Source organism: Danio rerio, chromosome 7 (genome assembly GCF_049306965.1).
Source record: "Danio rerio strain Tuebingen ecotype United States chromosome 7, GRCz12tu, whole genome shotgun sequence".
NCBI lineage: Eukaryota > Metazoa > Chordata > Actinopteri > Cypriniformes > Danionidae > Danio > Danio rerio.
Genome location: NC_133182.1, coordinates 14,123,867 through 14,141,005, shown reverse-complemented (window position 1 = coordinate 14,141,005; position 17,139 = coordinate 14,123,867). Strand labels below are relative to the sequence as shown.

Here is a 17,139-nt window from a genome sequence, read left to right as displayed (position 1 = left end):
CTGGGATCGGTGACAAGACTTTTGTCAGGTAGTGTATGTGCAGAAAACCCCTACAGCTTTACTTTGACATTTCCTTGAGAGAGAATGATGTTGACTTAAACTCTGTCGTTCACCACGTCCACCAAAACCACTGGTACCCTTTTGGCAGTGGAAGATCAAGCCTCAGAAAGGTGACCTGTAACGACCTGTACCATACTGCACTGTACCACACAGTGGAAACAGGCCGTTGTTTATATATTTTCACTTTATTTTAATCCTTCATTATTCTGACTCATCATAATTATTTTTAAATAGCATAAATGGTGATATTTTTTATTTACAGAATAACACAGATACCAACATTTTACTCATACCCATTTCACTCAATATCCATATATAATTCCAGTAAAGTCAGACTATATATATAAATACAATTGTATAAATATATACATATATATGTACACAATGCCTTCAAAAAATGCAGTATTTATCTTTAATTTTAGCAATTAATTTTTTTATCTAGCAATTTTATCTAATTACCTAATAAACTAAACTGAATGTAATAACTGTTTAAGAGAAAGCACTGTTGAGAATTGAAAGCTTGAGCAGAAATGGTTTTTTTGTGGCTTCAATGCTTCTCGCCGCAGCTCGAGTTTCTTCTAAACACCACGCTGACTCAACCTGCCCCACTTCCGTGGAAAACGCACTTAAAAATTCAAAACGCGCAATGCATTATTTAGTCACTTTACAACACAACAGAGTATTGTTGAAGCTCTGGTAAACGGATGTTTTACAGAAAAAACAGATCCGACATGGAGAGAAGCACACCCAAATGCACACTATACAAACAACAGCGATGAAGGAAATGTCAATATGTGTCATCCTTGGAAGATGTTATTTGACAACAACGTATCAAACCTTTTTTTTTTTTTTTTTGCTGTACATAAATCAGATTGCATAAACACTAAATAATCAGCACAAAGGCTAATTAAAAGGCATAATTAAAAATACATAATTTCCACTAAAATCCACACAGCCAAACATATGTCCAAATATACTACAAAATAGCCTTTAATAAATCTTTGCATTTTGCTCAAAGCAATCTAGAATTATCGATATTGATCTACATATTTATTTGTTCAAAGTATGAAGTATGAACAAGTATGAATAGTAACTTACATTTACTTATTTTGTAATATTTCTCAGATAATGATTGATAATCAAATATTACGAGTGAAACTACATGACTGGAAATCTGCCTTGATACATCAGGGTCTCTGCAGCTTCAAGTCAAATTTAAGACTTTGGGACTTTTGGGACCTTTTTAAGACCAGTAAGAATGCAATTTCAGACTTGGACTAAATGGTAAGATATTTTTCTAATGGTTAGGTCAATGGAAAAGATTTGAAAAAATAAATAAAATGAAAAGTTATTTTTTATCTACATTTTTAATATGCATGTTAATATGCATGCATTTTCTCTAACATGAAGTTTCTGTTATTTTTGAATTATTATATTTATAAAAGATATTAACACATGAAAAACTTTTTTGTAAGGAATTTATTAAACCATATTGTTTTTGTTTGAAAGTTTTGCTGAGACAGTTTGTAGCGGATTGGATGGGTATTGGCCTGATTGGGTAGATTTTATTGGATAAAGAAACATTAAGATCCATTTAAAATGATTTAAGAGCTACAGCACAATATTTCAGTGAATTTAAGACTTTTTAAGGCTTAAAATGTAGTTTCTGAAATTTAAGACATTAAGACATAAGAGCTGCAAACACCCTGTACATTTATCTTTAAAATAATCAGCACAAAATAACTAAATCATAATTAATTAAAATATATTTTAACCTAGTGGTTAAGTACACCAACATATAGCGCATGGTGCTCACGGCGACCTGAGTTCAATTCCTGGCTGGAGGTCCTTTGCAGACCCTTCCCCTCTCTCTCTGCTCCCAACTATTTCCTGCCAATTCTCTGCACTATCCTACCCATTAAAGGTTAAAAAAACCCTAAAAACTATTGTGAGCTAACCACTGAGCCACCGTGTCTTGACAAAAGAAATCAAAAGGAGAATCACCATTTGATAAAATAAGCTTAGAGTTAATAATGGCGGCAAAACAGTGGCGCAGTGGTAGTACAATCACCTCACAGCAAGAAGGTTGCTGGTTCAAGCCTTGGCTGGGTCAGTTGGCGTTTCTGTGTGGAGTTTGCATATTCTCCCTGTGTTCGCGTGGGCCTCTGGGTGCTCTGGTTTCCCCCACAAGTCCAAAGACGTGGTATAGGTGAATTGGGTGTGCTAAAAAATTGACCATAGTGTATGCGTGTGAATGAGTGTGTATGGATGTTTCCTAGTGATGAGTTGCAGCTGGAAAGGCATCCGCTGCGTAAAACATATGCTGGATAAGTTGGCGGTTCATTCCGCTGTGGAAAACCCAGAATAATAAAGGGAATAAGCTGAAAACAAATGAATGAATGAGTTCCTAATGGAGAAATTAACTTTCCAAATGTAAAAAAACTAATTTGGAGGGGCACACGAAGGTTTCCAATTCAGCAATATTTGCCTTCTTGCTTCATTAATGATTTTTAAATGCTCAAACAAAGCCTTAACTAACACACAAAAAAATTTCATTCTTTTGTTTGGCGTTTAAATAGGCCATACTGTATATATTTTATACACAAGCACACAAGGTCGGTTACTGCGTGCTTCTGAACTGAAAGTGTTACAAAAGTTTCACTGCTACTGTTGCAAGCCTGAAACCAGCACTGTGGTTCCTGCGGTATAAATTGCAAGAACTAGATCTAGATCTGGAGCACAGCGTGCTAGAGAGAATGGAAGAGGAATAAGGTGACAAAAAGAGCTGGTTAGACGATGGGGAAATTTCACAGCAGGGGTCAGATAAAAACATGGCAGCTAAATAACACGCGGGACGAGCGAAACTGCCAATGCTATTGATCTCCTGCTACTAATGTGTCTCCTGCTGTCTCCACATTATCAGAGAGAGTGACATTTTAACTGATCTTTAATGTTTTATAGTAAGTAGGAGAGTGTCCCTACTTCAGTGAAATCATTTCGGAAATGTTTTAAAAGTCAAACTTGATCGTATTTTTCCAGTGGCAAAGATGTTATTTTATCAGTGCCCATTCTAGAAGTCAAATGCAGTGGGGTTCTTGCATTAGGAGAGGCGGGATGGCCCCTTGAAAAAACTACAAAGCAGTGTCATTCAGTCCAAGACCTTTGATTTCAACCCACTCGTAACTACGCTTTTCTGCCTGTCAGCACCAATCATGGTTTGCCTCAAGATAAAAACGGCTCTTTGGCTGGAGTCCCGACAAAAAAAGTGGAAATCCCAAAGTGAAATAAGGACAGGGCAGAGTTCAGCTCTTCATTAGATGACAATGGAGAGTTCAGCCATGATGGTCAACAAATACTGGAATAAACGCATTGTTCATTGTTTGTTCATGTTTTAAAATGCATTAACTTGGAATACAACCTTACTGAAAAGTGTTACTAAAATAACTATTTTCATGCGTAGTTTATACACCTATAAATAAAACCTATAAACAACACTATCTGTCAGAAGATTGGCTGCTCTAAAAATATACACTACCTGACAAAAAGTTGTTGTTGATCCCAGTTGTAAGAGCAACAAATAATAACTTGACTTCTAGTTGATCATTTGGAAAAGTGGCAGAAGGTTGATTTTTCAGATGAATCATTTGTTGAACTGCATCCCAATTATCACAGACACTGCAGAAGACCTATTGGGTCCCACATGGACCCAAGATTCTCAAAGAATCAGTCAAGTTTGGTGAAGGAAAAATCATGGTTTGGGGTTAGATTTCATATGGGGGCGTGCAAGAGATCTGCAGAGTGGATGGCAACATCAACAGCTTGAGGTATCAACACATTTGTGCTGCCCATTACTTTACAACCCACAAGAGAGGGCAAATTTTTCAGCAGGATAGCGCTCCTTATCATACTTCATCCTCCACATCAAAGTGCCTGAAAGCAAAGAAGAGCATGGTGCTTCAAGATTGGCCAGCCCAGTCACCAGACATGAACATTATTGAGCATGTCTGGGGAAAAATGGAGGAGGAGGCATTGAAGATGAAGCCACAGAATCTTGATGAACTCCAGGAGTCCGGCAAGAACACTTTCTTTGCCGTTCCAGATGAATTTATTAATAAGTGATTTGAGTCATTGCAGAGATGCTCAAGCTCATGGGAGTCATTCACAATACTACTTCTTTTCCCACTGCAGCATGACTTTATATTCTATACTGTACATTATTTCTGTGAAGTGACAAGAATTTTGACTCAGCAAAGTCAGACCTAACGGTCCTAACTAAATAATTAAAAATCAAGGCATGAACATATTTCGTTTTGGTAAAATATAGAGGCCTTTGCCTTTTATATAAGCCACTTCTGATACCAAATGATCAACCAGAAGTTATTATTTGTTGTTTCTAAAATCTGGATAGGTGACAAGACTTTTGTCAGGTAGTGTACATTTAAGATTTAATTTACATTTTAAAAATTCTCAGAAATGAGCTAAACTTAAATCACATTCTTGGCTGAAAATAATAAAATGAAAATGAAAATATCATTTATTTTAATGATTTTAAATTTTAAAATGTCAACTGTAATGTGTTGTTCAGTAAATGTCGAGGAAACAGATTCAGTTTAGATGAACAAAGATGAGAAAAGGGTTTCATGAAATCTTCACTCAAAAAAAATTGACCACAGGCTGGGATCTTATCGTGAAATGATGAATAGCTAGATGTTTGCACAACAGTTCAAGAGTTTGGGGTCATAGATGAACAATTTTTGCATGAAAATATCCAACGACCACTAGAGCAGTTGCATATTTTAGGTGCATATATTACAAATGTCTCAAAGAATGTTCAAATACAGAGAAATAAGTAGTGAGACGCGAGTATGTGCTGGGTGTTCATGCTTTCAACGTCACACAACCTCATTTTACGGTTTGGTTTTTATAGGAAACACCAAAGGCGCTTTAATATGTTGTGTGTTTTATTAGACTGCACAGAGCAGCATTAAAACAGAAGGCCAAAATGTATTTAGTGTGATAAAACCGAAAGGCAAAGCACATTGCAGTTCAAATAAAACAAAATAAAGACATAAGGTGCATCCCAAATCACATACTTATGCACTATTCTATGCAATTTTGTAGTATAAATAGTGTAAGTATTGCATTCACACTGAAAACTCTAAAACGAATACGTGCACTTTAAATACCCGGTGATGCACTGATTCAACTGGTAAAATAAAGTGTGTAATGTTGGACACTTCACACACTTAACAGCCACTGCTTTGCTCACAAAGCGGAAGGGGCGGAGTTTTCAGGCATTATACCGCCTCCCGATGGTGAATGCAGTTGGCAGGTATTATTTGATAGTTTGGTCTTATTTCAGTAATTTAGCAACCGTCAAACGTCATCAGGGAAATTATTTGAATATCTATTAATGCCTAGATCAGACTGCGTGATTTTAGCCCTGATTTTGGCTCGCCGACAGGTTTTGAGAAATCGCGGACAAATGCCTGAAATCACAGGCAAATCGCTGCTCGTGCACGTGAGTGACAATCACACAGTATGAACTATCAAAGACGCGATCTGAGAGAATTGCCGATGACTCGCCGATGCCTGTGAGATATTTGGCATGCTAAATATCTGGAGCTGTAGGCGATTCAAATCATGCCGTGTGAATTGAGTTTTGACTGAAAATAACATCAGTGATCGCCTACAGCCAATGAGAGAGCAGCATTCAATTGTGTGTGCGTGTGTGTATACCTGCTGCAGGCCAGCGGGAGGCAGGGGGAGAAGTTAAAGGCGCTCTTTTTCGGTTTATTTGGACCCACGAAATGGAGGAAAAACTAGTGGAGGTTTGACAGGACTCAGGAGCAACCGTGTCTGTTTGACGTTTCATACAGAAAGAAATTAGTTTATTATCAACGTTGAGGAGAAATGGCTAATTCCCTTTAAACCCAGGCGAGCAAACATGTCCATGGTCTACCCCATTAAAGGCTTCTTTCTCATGATGTAGTTAATAACAAAAGATATACTACGTGTTTTTGGCTGTGAGACGTAGTTTGGACGAAGTTGTTGGCGATTATTCCTATAGTAAAGTCGTGCAATGTGAATGTCTATGTCGCCGAACCATCTTGCAGTGTAAACAAAGCAGCGACGAAACGCTAGCCCAGATATTTATGCAGTGTGAAAACATCTGTGACACGACTAGTTTGAAAATCGTGCAGTCTGAACTCGGCATTAGTGGAAAAAAAAACAAAAAAAACATTAGGCTTCCATTTGAGATGACACTAAAAGTTCATGGACACTACATACTATGCTGCTGAGTGTGTAATTGCATAAGTGCATAGTGTGCCTTTTGGGACACAGCTATTAATAATCTTCTCTACACTGTAATAATAAAATAAAAATAAATGTGACAACTTAAAATTGTAAGTCAACTATTGAGTTGATCTGGATGAGTTACTGTAGGTACTTTGTTGTCTGGTTTGTTGCAAGGCTTACCTGAAATACAGCTGTCAAGGATGATATGAGCTCATTCTACAGTTATTTGAAGCTTGTAAGCCTATAAGGTTGCAAAATCATCATTTATGAGAAGATTCTTTTAAAAATGCATTTTATTAGTTTGAAAAGACACGACAGCAATAAACATACTGCAAGTAAACTTGGTTGCCAGTTCACATTTTAGAGCTCAAACTCATTCTTTTTACTCAGATCAGTAATTTAAGTCAATAATGTGCCTCTATTTCTTATGAAATCACTGAGAAAGGCAATTATGTTGCCAGATATTCCAAGGAGGATAATAAACCAAAATAAAAATCTGATTTAATTTACCTAACAGAAAAGCAAAATAAGCGGACCTGCACCTACCGACTTTAATAGCTCCATAAAATTGAGCTCTTTATTATTCAAGGCCAAACTAAGACTGAGGATGCTTAAAATACATGGACCTGGCAACACTTCAAGTGTGTGCATCCTTCTAAACTCTCTGGTCACTGCAATATTAATCCGCCTCAAAAATAGGCGGATACCAAATGTGTGAGATACCAGAACGTTGCCATGGTTACTCCAGTGTCAATCATCTCAGTTTAGCACACGAGTCACACACTGAATGATGAATTACTAAATTTACTGCAGTGTTTAAATGCATTTGCCACTGCTAAAAATTTACACACGGCCTAAAATGAAAGCATCTTCGTTGCTGGACCACTTACTCCTTTAAAAGCACGCCATCATTGTTACTTTACAATATATCCTGAAACACTGTAGATTTATGAACCAGGCCATTTAAAAAAAAATGGCCCGTCTTGTGGACGGCCATTACCAAGGCAACCCAACACAATCCGTGGAGAGAATAAAATTCACAACACATCAATCACAGAAAAACTAATTTGCCAGCAGCGAAACGCAAAACACAGAAAACACAGGCAGTGAAGGCTGTTGCCTACTGCCTACTTCGACAACCTGCATACTAGTCTCTAGAGCACTGCGTATAGATTAAATTCATTTACTGTAAGAATATGCTTTCGGCTAGAAGAAATGCAGGCTGCATCACTCCTGAGACCCTGTACACTGTAGGACATGCATACACATTTATAAAATAATGGCTGGATGAATGCAAAGTACTTAATTTATCATGAATTATCATGAGCTTGACCTGTAGAAACACTCCACTCCATGCTCCGGACACTTTATTTAAACTACACACTGTAAAAACTTATACAAATTACTTTGACTAGCTACAATTAAATGAATTAAGTTTGACAAACTTAATTTATGTCAGTTTTCAGTAACAGATTCATTTAGTTCGTTTAGGTGTAACAAGTTTTATTAATTTATTTAAGAAAAAAAGAATGGAACAGAACAGTATATTACAAATCATTCAATATAATCATTTGAATATAATAATAATAGTAAAAATACTTTTTTTACAATACAAATAATTTCCTTCATTTTAAAATAATAATGATAATACTTTTATGTTTTGTGGCAAGTGCAAGTATTGCTCACTATTAATAGTGAGCTATACTTATACTTGCCATGAATAAATTACTAAAACTTAATTTATTACTGAAAACTGTTAAACATTAAGTTTGTCAAACTTAATTCATTTAATTGTAACAAGTCAAAGTAATTTGTTTAAGTTTTCACTTTTTACAGTGCACCATACATGGATTCAATAAGGAAAACAATGTTTACTATATGTCATGTTGCACGGCTGTCTTCTACAACCTTAACATACCTCATTTGCACAATATCTTAAAGGGTTATGAAACACCAAAACGCATGTTTTAAGATGTTGATAGACATAAATATGTCTCACGCTGCTAAAAATACTATCAAGATGCATAAATTTCACAAAAAAGCAAAAATTGCTTGTTTTTGCGTTATTTCAAAATTCGTTCTTCCGGTTTGAAAAGAAATTTTGAAGCTACAGTGATTAGTTCTTTATGTAAATTCAAGTATGTAGACTGGATCAATGACTGTAAAAAATATGGACGACGTGACAGCCCCTTTTCCCATTGAACGCCTTAAGGGCAAAACGCCTGCTTGGCGGGCACAAACTGTCGCAAAAGACTGCTGAAAATGGAGCCTTGACATGCGCAGAAGGACTGTCTGATGGAGCCAGAGGAGGAGCCGCGAAAATGAGCGGAGTCGAGCTTCCAACCAAACGCTTTATGTAAAATCAACCACGCCCCCCGAACTTCTCAGCATGCGTTTGCTGTCATATCAACACAAATGGATGTAATAACGTTAACAAATATGAGGTTTTTTTATATTCAATCGCGCCAGCTCCAGGCCGCAGCGCATAATCTACTCGCGGCGTTACGGGCTGATTCCGCCTAGCATGCGGCAGCGCCGGCTCGCTCGGCCGCCGTATCTGGCTCGATTGACTCGGGCTGGAATCGGGCAGTGAGTCCAGGCATCCGGAGTAGGTCCAGCAGAGGTAGTCAGTCTGAGCTCTGAGGGGTAAGTCTCCGGCAGGCGAGAATCTAGCCGAACTGGTCCGAGTGTATTTTGCCATCTGGGTGGCTAGGCGTGTATCAGCAAACTAATAAAGCCCGAAAAAAGCCCTGACCTTATTGAATAAACAGTGTTCCACCAGATCATGTATGTCAGAAACTATAGTTTACTGCTGAACTCATTTTGTCATGGTAAAATAACACAGAATTCGAATAATAACACTTTAGTCTCCTGCCGAAGCTCAGACGCGCTGTTTTGAGAAACTGTCAATCACAGCTGTCAATCACGATGACACGCCCAGCATTAAATTACTGCTAAAAACAAACTGTTTACAAAAATGAAGATCTGCACCTATTTCAGCACAATAACCAGTGCCTTAATCGACCAGAACTATCTTTCGGGACATTTTATTGCAAGTGTAATAATTTTTTTTATTTGGGCTCAAGTCTCCTTCATTAACACGGAGGAGGCGGGCTTTATGACTTGTACTGCAGCCAGCCCCCAGGGGGCGATCTAACGGCCGAGACCTTCACTCAAACGCAGGCTTGCGGCACACTTGGACTGGATGTCTGTACCACGGGTACAACATGACATCTTTGACTTTTCAGCATTAATTAACAAGAAAGACTATTTATCATGCATATTAATGAGGTTGCACCTCATTCACAATAGTGTTACCAGTGTTTAGAGACACCCCAGGTAGTGGTGCAGCGCTGATTTGCTGTTGTGTTCACGTGCTCAACAGAAATGCTGTGATTGGCTGGAAGGTCATCAGTTCAGCTAAGACACCGCTGTTTACTGAGTGTAACCAAAGATGCAGGGACACTGTAGTGTTTTAAAGTCACGTTAATCAGCTGGTTTGTCTATAAGCTGACATACGAGCGATCCGCTGATGAATCATGGGTTTCAAGTCACTGTTGAGCATGTGAACACAACGGCAAAGCAGCGATGTTTAAGAACGTGGTTTGTAGCGGTCAAATGTTAGAGGGGAAATGGATGTTTTTAAAACTTTAGTATCGATTGGTACCAAATTCCAGTATCGTGCAGCGCTAGATTGGAGCAGGGGTCCTTCTCCGATGTCAGCTTCACACTTCAGCCACAATATTGTTAACCACGCCCCTCTTACAGTTAGTTTGCTACAAGAGAATGATGCCAAAAATAAAGCCCCGCCCATTACAATATTCCATTCTGTGGAAATATAAATTTCTATCAACTAATTCCAAATGAAAAATAATCTACGTATAACTGAAAAGTTATATTCTCTGGTTTTTAATTATATAATTTCATTAACATCCCAGCTAGGATGGACATTAACCTTTTGTCTTTCTGATAACAGGCTAAGCCAATGTAATGCAAATTGTCAGTTTCACAGCATGGGGTGTCTATTGTTTTCTCTTTTCGATCAAATGGTCAGGCGGTTTCTGTCTCCAGAACATGATGAGATTAGACCTGAGAAGCAGTTTACCCTGCCGACCACAACCCTTAATTTGCATACTTTGTTTAGCTATATCCCCTCCTCCTAAGAACACAATATAGCCATGAAATCTTTGTCTTAATTCAGACTAATTCAGACTTGTGTGAGACTTGTGTGAGAGACTTGTGAAAGAACTTGCAGACTGCGGACCTCTAGTAGGCACTTGCAGACACATTGGACATCTTGAAGACGCTGTATGACTGCAGATTAACCAACACGTCTCAATAAAGGAATTCTGCTTGTTTCGAGTCTCCTGGACTGGGTTCTCTCTCTCTCTTTTCAACTCATTTATTTTTTTTTACAACAACTTGGTGCCGTGAGCCGGATAGAGACTGAAATCATCTAAATCTCAACAATTTGCCACAAAAGACTGAAATCCACCTGAAATTCAACTTGAACCTTCAAGATCAAGGAAACTTCTTCAGACGGAATCTTCAGCTCAACGGCAATTTGAAGTCACTCAGCGGACGTCACAAATTCTCAACTATTTGCTGACTGCAACCCTGATGAACATTGAAGCTACCTGAATACAAAGATCAGATCACTCCAGACTGAATCTTTACAGCTCAACCTCGATTTGGTGAGTTTCACACTATCAAAAGAACCATACAGACCAGTCTATACACATGGTTATTCTCTGCTCCATCAGAGAAAAGTTAACAAACAGCTGCAGGGTTTGTTTAACAAAAAGTTATTCTCTATTTCAACAGAGAAGTAACAGTTTTATCCTCTGTTCAGACAGAGAAGTTAAGCCTTACGTGCTATTTTCTTTTCTTTTATTTTGTTTAACCTCTGTTCAACCAGAGAAGTTTAACTTTAGCTATACAAGCTAATTGATGTTATCTCTTGTTCAGGCAGGAAGTTTTAGCAACATGTGCTAATATTGTTACCCTCTGTTTCGCCAGAGAAGAAATTACTACACTTTCATCTGAAAAGTTTTAGTATTTTTACTTTGTGATAATAAGCTCACAAAATGTTCAGACAGAATACAAGACTGATCACTACAACTGAAAAAGGTAGTTTAAAATCTCCTTTATTGTCAGATCAGGATTTCAAATCACTGCTACGACAGCACATGGACTCAATAACAGAGTCAGTCAGACTAAATTTGACAAAGAAATTTAGCATTGACCCAGATGATGTTTGGACATTAGAAGAATGCAAGAAAGTGCTTGATGCATGCATTCGCAAAAACAATGTAAAAGGCATTATCTGCTGCTACAGAGAATTCAGTTTATCTCGAGCTAAACAACAAGCTCAAGCTAAATCTGAATTAGAGAAACAGATCCAAGAGCTTCATGCTAAGATAACCTCATTAACAAAACAACTGAACCTAAAGAAATCAAAAACTGACATTGAGGAGGTTAGTCAGCCTGATAATAAACATCCTGACTTACAAATTGTCTCTGAAACAGAAATTTCCATCCAGTCAGATAGCGATTTACCTATAGGCTCAGTAGAGGTTTGTGGTGCCAGAAGATCTAAGAGAACTGAGAGTTCACACAACAACACTTGTGTTGTTCAAATTCAAACAGTTTCCAGAACACTAGGACCTAGAGAAATAGACAGATTGTCTCAAAGCTTACCATCAGCACGCACAAATTTTTCAGAGTTTAGCAGAGCACTAATCAGCAAAATGCGTCTTTATGACAAGTCATTAACAGAAGTCACCCAGCTAATGTCTCAAATTCTCACTGAATCTGAATTGAGCAGTTTTGAGCATACTGTGACCTCTAAATTACAACATGCCAGTAAGGATGATTTGAGAGAGGGTGTTTTGAAAGCTCTAAAGAACATTGTTGGCCCAAAGATCGACTGGTCAAAAGTGACTTGTTGTGTACAAAGGAAAGATGAATCTGTGAATGAATTCACTGAGAGATTTTGTCAATCCGCCATAACTTACAGTGGATTAGCTGATAATTCGGACAGTGTGCTAGATGATAAGGGACCCCTAGTCCGCATCTGGTCAGATGGCCTTGCAACTGAATACAGACAAGCTTTGCCATTTCTTAACATCACCTGGTCTTCCACCACTCTCAGAAATAATATGAACAGTTTAGCTTTGTGGGAAAGAGACTCTTACATCAAAGACAGAGTAAGATATGAAGCAGCCGCCACTAAGGTCAACACTGAAAAGACATCAAATCACAAATGTCTTAGGAAAAATATCTGTTGTCATTACTGTGGTAAAAAAGGACATTGGATGAGAGAGTGTAGAAAGAATAAAAAGAACTTTAAAGAGATGAACAGGGTAAATCAACTTCTGAACAGTTTGCTAAATGCCCTCAACATACCCCTCCCCTCATCACTAAATCCATTGAGCTGTCCACAAAGATGCTAACCATTTTTGGCTGTGAGTGCTTAATGTCCCAGTTCATTTACAATTAAGATGAAAGACTCTTTGTAAAAAGACACAAAGGAAACTTCTTCCTTTGTATTAGGGAACTCTGCTTAAGTCCACTTACAGCCTTGAATGTGTTTTAACACATATTTTCAATCACTACCCATTCAATGTTATGATGTCTGATAGGACTGATATTTATTGAATGATAGTTTGTGTCTCACATTTTAAAAGTTTGCCCACCACACTCAGGGACAGAACAGGACACACAAACCAGTGAGGAGCCCAGGGCAGAACTGAAAGCAACAGGCTTCAGGGGCCGCACCCTGTGGTGAAGACTCCCTTTTTCCCCATTTATCCTCACCTCACTGTTTTATAGGTGTCATAACTTTAAGATTAGGAGACAGAAAATACACAACACTACACGATCACCAACTTAACACCACTATACGATCACCTGAATAACTAGACACACGAACTATGATCATACAAGTCTATGTATGAATACTGCTGGTCTGCTGTTTCCTTGTTTTCTTGTGTGCAGGTAAACACAAACACTGCATCTTCTCAAAAACACTCTGAACCAGAGCATCACTACGGAGATCCATGAATGACAGGAAGTCATCAGATCAACTCTGTGCTGGAGAAGAACCACAAGAAACACACCTCACAAAAGACTGAACACTATTCACAAGCCATGGACTTTCAGAAGATCTGCAGTTTAACTACATGATTTTTTGTGTCATCATGTAGGATTTATGACATTACAACTGATTGTCATAAACGTGTGAACAATTTTAGAAATCTACACTTACATCTATGTAGATATTGAAATGACACAGAATAAGTTAAATGTGCCTGTAACTTTTCAAGTTACATGACTAGAAAATGGGGCTTCTGTTATCAAACAGAAGCCATTGAATGGTTTTAGGAAAGCTTACAAATTTATATTTTTTTGTGAGAGTTTTTAAATAACTCTCAAAGGGGGAACTGTGGAAATATAAATTTCTATCAACTAATTCCAAATGAAAAATAATCTACGTATAACTGAAAAGTTATATTCTCTGGTTTTTAATTATATAATTTCATTAACATCCCAGCTAGGATGGACATTAACCTTTTGTCTTTCTGATAACAGGCTAAGCCAATGTAATGCAAATTGTCAGTTTCACAGCATGGGGTGTCTATTGTTTTCTCTTTTCGATCAAATGGTCAGGCGGTTTCTGTCTCCAGAACATGATGAGATTAGACCTGAGAAGCAGTTTACCCTGCCGACCACAACCCTTAATTTGCATACTTTGTTTAGCTATATCCCCTCCTCCTAAGAACACAATATAGCCATGAAATCTTTGTCTTAATTCAGACTAATTCAGACTTGTGTGAGACTTGTGTGAGAGACTTGTGAAAGAACTTGCAGACTGCGGACCTCTAGTAGGCACTTGCAGACACATTGGACATCTTGAAGACGCTGTATGACTGCAGATTAACCAACACGTCTCAATAAAGGAATTCTGCTTGTTTCGAGTCTCCTGGACTGGGTTCTCTCTCTCTCTTTTCAACTCATTTATTTTTTTTACAACAATTCCAATTGGAAGCACATCAACAGTGAAATTAGAAGTCTCAGCAACTTCCTATTCGATTCCGATTGTCTTAGCTTATTATTTCATAAAGGTCAGATCTGATTCATGCATTAAGAAAATTATGAGTATATAAGTACACGCTTTCCAACTTAAATCAGTATCAGTGTGCGCACCAATAAATCAAAGATCTTCTTTAGCATGTTCTCTGACTTCTTTCTCAGTTTATGAACACATTTGCATGGTAATCTGCATCTGAGAAAGGCTGACCATATGTGACACTATTAAACTCACAAATGGTCAAACAAATGAATGAGGATGAATGATGATAGGGAATTATAGCTGCAGATTGTGTTTCTGAAAATGACACCATTTGCTTGCTGGCCATGCAAAGAAAAAATCTCATTAGCAAAAGGCACTCCTGTCCAACAGAAATGGGCTATGGTGGAAACTCTAATCACGCTGTATTACAGGCTGTGTATTCCTGTGCACATCTCCATGCTGCAGGGCAAAACCTTTGGCCTCATTAAGTACATCAGTGAATGTATAGTAGTATTCATACTTTAGCTGGTTTAATGCCAGGAGCTTCAGGGCCTAGGTATAAAATACAGAGCAGGCTAAGATGAGGAAAAACAAATAACAGTTTGAGCTGCGACTCCCCTCACAAATGACCGGCTTTGCTGAAGAAACCTAGACTTGGTTTCTTGTAAAACTTTCTTGCAAGTCTAAAAACAGCTTTTTATGAAGGCAGATTTGAATGTGCCACCTTATGACAATATAGTGTGGCCTGTACATAAAATATAACACCTATTCAAAGTGTGTCTTTATGAGGGACATCGAAATGGAGCAAAAAACAGCTAATTACTTATAAATCATTAGGATGTGAAAGTTTTGATTAAATTAGTGGACCTCAGAAGTACTACATTTAACAATAATAAATAAAAAAACAGCTCATCACACCTTGAAACTGTGTGAATCACATTTCACAATGTTTATTTTGCTAGAGGATACTGTTATTTCCTTATGTGAACAATCAATTTTTGCAAGTTAATCAACTGAAAAAAAGCTTGTTTTGGTAATCTTCGAAGTCTGACTATTTTCTTCTGCGTCTAAAGTGGCGGTTCGTCTAATGCAGGGGTGTCAAACTCAATTCCTGGAGGGCCGAAGCCCTGCACAGTTTAGTTCCAACCCTGCTCCAACACACTTACCTGTAGGTTTCAAACAAGCCTGAAGGACTCAATAAGTTTGATCAGGTGTGTTTAATTAGGGTTTGAACTAAACTGTGCAGAGCTGCGGCCCTTTTGGAACTGAGTTTGACACCTGTGGTCTAATGCGTGGTTTCTCAACCACGCTTCTAGAGACCCACCAGCTCTGCATATTTTCCATATCTCCTTAACCAAAAACACCTGATTTAGCTCATTAGCAGAGACTGAAAGTCCTGTAATGGGTGTGACAGAAAAAGGAGACGTCCAAAACATGCAGTGTTGGTGGTCTTCCAGAAACATGGTTGAGAAACACTATTCTATAGACAAGTTTGATGCTTTAGCTACAATATTTTTAGTCACACCCATTTATTTTAAACTTCAACATCAAGCGCACACGTAAGGTCCGGCGCAGCCTTCGTACAATCGCATAGCCCTTGCCATGGCTGGCGCTGATGCGCAACTCTTAAAAATGCATCGACATGTAACGCAAGCTCTGTGATTAGTCAGCTTAGTAGCGGTGACAAGTGTGCGCGGTGCCGCGAGCCTAATGAAGCGAGTGTTTACAAGCGTCGAGTCCTGCGAAGGAGCTCCAGATGGAAACTTTTGTTTTGTGTTAACCTTATGATTAAACTTGTTGCAATTAAGCCAGTTCCCGCCTTTGAATGAGCAAGCTTTAACTACTTGTGCATTAACAACATAACCTACAGCCAGCTAGCATTTCAGAAGTGTTATTGCAAAGCAACACAAACAAGTATAAATGCACTGCTACGCGCAAGGTATGAGCCGTGCTTCACACGATTAATCGATGCAGAAGTAAAAACCAGCCTTTACCGTTAGTTTGCTATGAGAAAATGATTTGCAAAACTAAAGCCCCACCCCTACTCAATATCCTGTTTCAGTTAAAAAGTACATTAACATACTAAAAATAATTGTCTCTGCAACTTCACACACTTTAAATAAATTGTACACTGTAAAAAAAAGCAGGGTTCCACACAATTCCTTCATGATGTCCCAACACAAATCGATTAAGTGGATTGAACATAAAACAACAACAAATTAAGTTCTCCTAAAAGTATCTAAAGAATTAAGTTAATTCAGCTCATTTAAAAAAAAAGTTGTTTCAACAAGAAGAAAAAGTCTTTCTTTGAGTGTAAGAAGTCTTGTATAGCTTACAATACCTGTTATCGTTGAGTTGAGTGTATCGAGGTTGAGGGTCTGGGTCGCCATCGTTAACATCGTAGCTAGCATCTGGATCCTGAAAATGCACAACGAACATTACGGAAATGATTATGTCTTGGGTTTTTAATGTCGAATGTAATGGTGGCCTATTTAAAACTCACATAGTTCTGAACCAGATCTGGGTGGTTTTTTTCAATGCCATCATCCAATATGGACACGACGACTCCTTGTCCAGTGACACCCTGCTTCCAGGCATTTTTCACGTTGAGGTCAAGATGGTCTTGGTTGTACTGATGGGAATATAAGAGAAAGAACAGATCAGCATAGATGCCACTTCCCTCCTACCAACAGCTCAAAAGAAAA

The 17,139-nt window shown here is 38.1% G+C and overlaps 1 protein-coding gene across 4 annotated transcripts in view; it reads right to left on the bottom strand.

Moving 5' to 3' along the window:
- The window catches only part of furina (furin (paired basic amino acid cleaving enzyme) a), a 218,949-nt gene that overhangs the window by 72,475 nt on the left and 129,335 nt on the right, over window positions 1-17,139 (bottom strand). For all 4 annotated transcript variants that reach the window (XR_012382483.1, XM_073906893.1, NM_001045106.2 and 1 more), the window contains 2 exon segments: window positions 16,938-17,066; window positions 16,776-16,852 (listed from right to left, as the gene is read on the bottom strand). Coding sequence is in view for 3 of the 4 variants with exons in the window: in XM_073906893.1 (XP_073762994.1) it covers window positions 16,776-16,852; window positions 16,938-17,066 (206 nt within the window). In the remaining variant the exon portion in view is untranslated.